The sequence below is a fragment of the Lactuca serriola genome, chromosome 4, assembly GCF_051521515.1.
Source record: "Lactuca serriola cultivar US96UC23 chromosome 4, Lser_US96UC23_V15, whole genome shotgun sequence".
In the NCBI taxonomy this organism is placed as follows: domain Eukaryota; kingdom Viridiplantae; phylum Streptophyta; class Magnoliopsida; order Asterales; family Asteraceae; genus Lactuca; species Lactuca serriola.
The window spans coordinates 170,132,614-170,138,825 of NC_136411.1; the positions used below are offsets into that span (position 1 = coordinate 170,132,614).

General features: G+C 33.5%; 1 protein-coding gene across 1 annotated transcript; it reads right to left on the reverse strand.

Moving 5' to 3' along the window:
* Window positions 1–558: 558 nt before the first annotated feature.
* LOC145102923 (putative leucine-rich repeat receptor-like protein kinase At2g19210) lies at window positions 559–5,788 on the reverse strand. Its single transcript, XM_079040444.1, has 13 exons — window positions 5,620–5,788; window positions 5,016–5,547; window positions 3,286–3,770; window positions 3,043–3,181; window positions 2,880–2,951; window positions 2,711–2,782; window positions 2,548–2,628; window positions 2,324–2,472; window positions 1,996–2,201; window positions 1,745–1,871; window positions 1,546–1,608; window positions 1,255–1,444; window positions 559–1,130 (listed from the first exon to the last, which is right to left on the reverse strand). Exons 1-13 carry the CDS (start codon window positions 5,681–5,683, stop codon window positions 740–742), a joined length of 2,571 nt encoding a protein of 856 aa, XP_078896570.1. The 5' UTR covers window positions 5,684–5,788; the 3' UTR covers window positions 559–739.
* Between the last annotated feature and the right edge of the window lie 424 nt (window positions 5,789–6,212).

Sequence of the window (6,212 nt, forward strand, 5' to 3'; positions counted from 1 at the left end):
CTATTTAGGTTTCTTCTAAGACTTCAATCTTTGAGTCATACAAGTTTGTAATCATGTTCTAAAGTGTTTATGAGTGTTTTGTTACAGTTGAGAGAGTACAATATGATTATGTAGTGAGGTATATTAATTAGTATTGTTAATGTAAAACAATATGGTTCATGAATACACGAGATATTCATGTTGTGTATCTGAGTGTGTTCATCATCATCTTTTTTTTTTTATACAATACGCTTACAATGGTTTTATAGATTTTTTTCTCCGAAATCAGTCTCAACGGACCCGACAACATGTCGTCGGTATAGGGTATATATATCCTGGTGACTTTTTCTACTTCCAACAACGAGGCTACGCCGACGATATTTTACCAACGACATGTCTTCGGCATAGGATTAAAAGAAGTGGTCGGGATAAAGGTCGATTCTTATTGTGTGAAACCATATTGATTTGTGTCTTATCACAAATTCTAATTAGTTGCATATATTTATAAGTTAAAGATTTCATTTAATGGAATGCTAACATGAAGGCAGATCAAAAGGATCACAGAATATCTTGGAAACATACACCAACTTCATGAACATATTGATTTCAACTTATTGAGCACAACAAGTCAAGTAAAAAGAGATAAAGCTTGTGCAGTCATATCGCTCATTCCATAAGGATACTTAATTTAGAACCAAGAAGCCCAAGAAACAAATAAAGAATGTGGTTTTATATTTTAATTCATCATCTTGGGTGTTGATCACCTTTCATCCTCGAGATCAACAGATACGATTTCAGTTGAACTATCTAGTACTTTGGTTTCCAGGCGAGCTCTTTCTGCCACCAAACATTCATTTAACCCCATCACCACATCGTTCATGGTGGGTCTTCTGTTGGGTGTGTCTGCAACACATGCCATTGCCAGTTCTACTGCCTTCAATGCCGAATCATCATCAAAATCCTCCAGTAGCTTAGGATCAACCACACTTTTCACATCCCCTTCTGCGAGCTGTAATTTAACCCATCGGCTTATGTGTATGTTGTCATTCTCGTATCTAGTTATTGCTGGTTGACCTGTAATTATCACTAGAAGCACAACCCCAAAGCTATAAAGGTCACTTTTCTCAGTCAACCTGTATGACAAGTAATACCTGCAACCCAGAATTCTTATTTCATTCAACCAAAAGATTCAAACACAACATAATTAAATGACATCGTTTTTCCAAATTCTTAACAACATAAATAAAAGCTTTAAGATTCAGTAAACAAACTTACTCAGGGTCAAGGTACCCTGGAGTGCCAGCAACTTCTGTTGAAATGTGTGTAGCAGCTTCTGTTGGAAAAGCTCTGCACAACCCAAAGTCTGCTAGTTTTGCCTGAAACTTTTCATTCAGTAAGATGTTGTTACACTTCACATCTCTATGGACTATAGGTGGTTTGCATCCATGGTGTAAGTACTCTAGACCTAAAAAGTATAACCCCATATGAATTAAGAATCTTGATGATCGTATATATATAGAAGCCAAAATTATGTGTAAGTAGATTTGAAATCATTTGCTTACTGACCCTTTGCTGCATCACACGTTATTTGTAGTCTTTCTTCCCAATTCAAGACCTTTGAACTCGTATCTGCTCAGTTGATTTTTTAATATTAGTATTTGTTCTTACGTGTTATTAATAGATTCATGTTAAGGTTGTAAAGTGATGTATTAAGAAGATATGCATATGTCCAAATTAAACATTAAATGTCAATAATAACAAATACCAAAAAGATGCGTTTGTAAGTTCCCATTAGCCATGTACTCATAGATGATTCCCTTGTGCTTGCCTTCAATGCAGTACCCAACGAGTGAAGTTAAATTTCTATGGTGAACACTCAAGAGAAGATAAGCCTACGTATGAGAGAAATTGTTAGATTACCCATGCAGTTTTCACTAAACACATGTTTTTGTTGCTGATTTTAAGCATATGATCAATGTTGCACTTCAGAATAAGATATGTAAGAGACGTAGTTACCTCAGCCTGAAATTCTTTGTCTCCTTGTTGAGATGATGCAGAAAGCATCTTAACAGCAACTTGAACATCACCGATATAACCATGGTAAACTTCACCAAATCCTCCTTTCCCAATAACAACTTTGAAATTGTCAGTGATGCTCTTTATCTCTGAGTATGTGTACTTTTGTTTTTTTATTTCCAACCCCTTGCTTGTTTTCCTTTTTTCTGAATGCAATCTTTCAGTTACTGAACTTTCATAACTAAAACATGTGCTTGATTCGTGCATGTGTGAGTTTTGAAAAAAAATTTTGTTCAAAGTTATCGAATGCAATTGCAAGGTTTCTCACCATGTGCTTTTTGTTTTTTTATCATCCATATGGTGGTGAGAGCTGTCATAATCACAAAGATGGAAGCAACCGTTGCTATTACCGGAACAAGGATTTTTTTAACCTTGTTTTCACAATGCTTCGTGTCACAATAATCTTCATCATCGATACTGATTTTGGGGAATGAATGTTACATTCGGAAGTAAATAATAGTATTCAAATTAATTCAGAAAATCAGTAGAAACCTCAAGAGCAATGATCCTTTATTTGACTTTTCTAGAAGCTCTTTTGGAATCGGTCCGCTGAAATTGTTTCCTTTTAAATTCCTATAATAAATAGTAACTAAGATTAATCTGTTATTCCATGCAACAAGATATTTGATGCTAGTTCAAGTTGGAAGTAACTTACAGGACTTTCAGGGAATTCAATTTAGAGAGAAAATCAGGCACAGGTCCTGTTAAGTTATTGTTGGACAAATCCCTGAAATAGGAATGGTGAAAATGGCACATACAGTTATAGAAGCTAAATTTTGCGTATACTTTAGTTCTATATATCCTTCTAAAAGTGTTTGACTTACAAGGTTTCTATCATTGTGAGACTAGCTAGTCCAGGATGTATTTCTCCATTCAATCCACTGGTAGACAAGTTTCTGATTCAGAGTATTTAGTAAGTAGTGAATAAATTATATCAAGAAAGACAAAAATCTTTAACTTTCGATGTTATTAAAACTGCATACATACAAGAATATGATCCGAGGCAAATCAGCATCATTGTAGCTGCAGTTGAGACCAATCCAAACAGATTCCCGTGGAGCACATGGATCTCCTTGCCAGTGTCTTTTTACACCATATACAGACTTGATACTCCATATTGCAGAAGCTAATATCCATTATAGAGTTTTGGAATATCAGATCATAGTCTTGATTCTAATTACTAATGTAAACGTACTTTATTCTAACTCAAGTGACAAATCATATGCTTACCATCTTGATCCTCCGTTTGCTTTTGTGGGAGTTTCTTTAACACATAAAGCTCGAGAGCATTGATGATTGGAGGAAGGGTTGAATTTCTGGTTTTATTTATCGTGAGTTTATACCTTGATGCTATTGCCTCGGGTTTAGTGCTAGGAATAGTGGTTGTTGTGTGATTTAGTGGATTCAGAGGTCCATGCCATAGCTTCCCATTTAGATAAATGTTGAATTCTCTAGTCTGGTTTCTTTTTAGTTGCTCAATCTCAGCAAAGTGCATGTAAATGAAAAACGTATCGCTTGTATTAACAGGATCCCACTCGATGTCAAATGAAAGATTCAGGTTATTTGGTGTGACAGCACTACCCATGATATCAAATGGTAGTTCTAAGTTTGGGGATGACCCTGCAGAAACATTATATGAAGTGTTTAAGGAAATATAATCAGGTGTCGTAGGTTCACTTGGACCCCATAGTCGATCATACTTGTCAGCTTTATACCTATTTCAAGAAACAAGAATAGTGAGGTTAGTAAAGTTTGATGCAAAATAGAAGTAACAAACCCAAAGGTGTCATGGGTTCCACAGAGATTTTATTAAATCCAAGTTGATCTCAATGGCTTAGAGTATGAACAATACTAAGTTAACAATATTAAGTTCAATGTGAGAGTTGAATCATTTGTCATTCAATGAATTAAACTCTAGTATAATGAGATGTCATCTTGCTATTCAATGGATTTGGTGTTCAATTATAATGGAACTCTTCAATGAGAAAAAGTAAAGTATTTAACTCTTAAATATATATATACTATTAGGTATAAAACTCGTGTATTACACAGTTTGATTAAAAACATAAAATATTAAAATGTAAATAATAAGTATTTTTAAATAAAAATTGAAATAACGAATGAAGAAACATATTAATTGCAATTTGTTATAATATTTATTACATTTTGATACTTTATTTATATAAATACAAAATTATATGTTTTTTTAATTTTAAAAATTCAAAAAAAAAAACATAAAATGACTTATGGATATTACTTATTTAAAAGTTTCACAACATAACAAGTGTCAAAACTTATTAAATATTTACATATGGCAAAAAAACCTTTCATTTATTAGAGAGGAAAAATAGATAAATTAGTTTTTGTAAATTTTGTTACGGTTCAATGTATTGTACAAAAAAAATTGATTGAGTTATATGAAATTAAAAAAAATAATATGACAATCAATTAAACTCTATTTAGTTGAATATATTGTAGATACATTTGCATTATAGAAGATGAATCTGATGAATCTAAATGTTACAAGCATTTTCAAATTTTCAAAAATCAAATTTAACTGAAAATAAGTGCCTAATCAATCACATGATTTAAGAAAATCATGAAATCGCCTGAGTTTAGGAAAAAAGCAGAATAATTTAAACCAATAAATAAACAAAAATTTGGGGAAACTCGAAATTGTAAGGTCAAAACAGAGAAAATTGGGGGCAACGGGTGGGCCAAAGTTAGTTTGTCTGGAGCTCCGGCCCATTCATAGCTTCCTTCCGTTAAAACGAGTCTCACAACTCGCAACAGATTAAAAGTTATGCCTGTTTAATATCTCTTTCCAACCTTTTTACCATTGTCTGAATTATCTATTAAGGACTCTGCTAATTCCTCGATATATCATTTTCTAGTAACAAGAATAGTAAAAATGGTTAATTTAGATATGAAAATTTCGGGAACAGTCTTAAAAGTTTAACCTGACTGTCGTAGATTTCGATCCAAAATTTTCACGTGTAGCAGCGTATAAAGATCCGGCATCAGTTTCGTTGTACATATCATTTGCCAGAGGCCTTACTTCGATGGATGATATGAAAGGCGTTCCTCGATTTGTATTTACAAGACAAACATGCATGAAATCTGATAACAAGACATGTATGATCTCCATGGTTCTTGGTTGAGATGACGAATTAAATCTCATGGTGTCCCAGTAATCAGGTCCAAGATAGACATCGAATACTGGAAGTCGGTTCTTCAAATCATAGTTCCCATACATGAAACTTGCTCTTATCAGAAACCTGTTACCCTTTCCATTTTTTGGTCGTAGGGTGTAACAGTTTCTGGTGTTGTTGGGAAAACTTGTAAGGGTGCTAAGCTGTTTATCAGAAGCAACCGATATGTTATATATTTCGCCACTATCTATGAATTCAGCATCTGATACGTAGCTTATGCCAGTTGAATTATCGGTGTATGTTGAGCCTTTTGTTATCCCACAGTCAATGCTTATGATGCCTGAAATGGGAAGTGGTTGATTACGAGATTTAGAAGGCATTGAAGTTGAAATATGCATGGTTTAGTTAGTACCTGATTGATCATTCTGGGCATGAACCATTAGTAATGTAAGAACTAAAGCAAGAAGAACCAACATTGGGAGAAAACCAAGATTAATTAATTATTTTAAAAAAAATACATTCAGATATGTTCAGAATTCTTGGTTTTTGTTAGTCAAGTGGCCGGGACAATTTCTTTGAATGTGGCTCAACCCTTCTTGGACGCTACACGGTGGTCCCGAGTTCAAGCTTGCTGTGGTTGTGATTGAAGAGAGACGTGCATGGTCAATAACGGTTTATAATTCGTAAAGGAGGGTTTGACTAGCTTAAGTCAAGATTGTCCATATATAGTAGCTGGCAAACATTATTCAAGTGTTTCTAACCAAGGTTATTTGATTAGTAAATAGTTGAACTATTTCATAAGTATTTAATTAATTAGTAAATTGTTAAACTATTTCATAAGTATTTAATTGGGCTAATAACATAAAGAAACCTTAAATTTGTACAAACTTGATGGATTTCCCCAAAGTTCAAACTTATGTCCGCTTTTGCCTCATACATGCATTTAATGTGTTTTTTTTTTTTTTTTTTTTTTTTTTTTGCCTAGTAACCGGTTTCCCTTTAATC

Coding starts and splice junctions, on each gene's coding strand:
- LOC145102923 (XM_079040444.1), bottom strand. CDS start 5,683: ATGTTGGTTCTTCTTGCTTTAGTTCTTACATTACTAATGGTTCATGCC. Junction 1,609..1,744: donor CTTACAAACGCATCTTTTTG/GTATTTGTTATT, acceptor TCAACTGAGCAG/ATACGAGTTCAAAGGTCTTG. Junction 1,445..1,545: donor AACGTGTGATGCAGCAAAGG/GTCAGTAAGCAA, acceptor TATACTTTTTAG/GTCTAGAGTACTTACACCAT.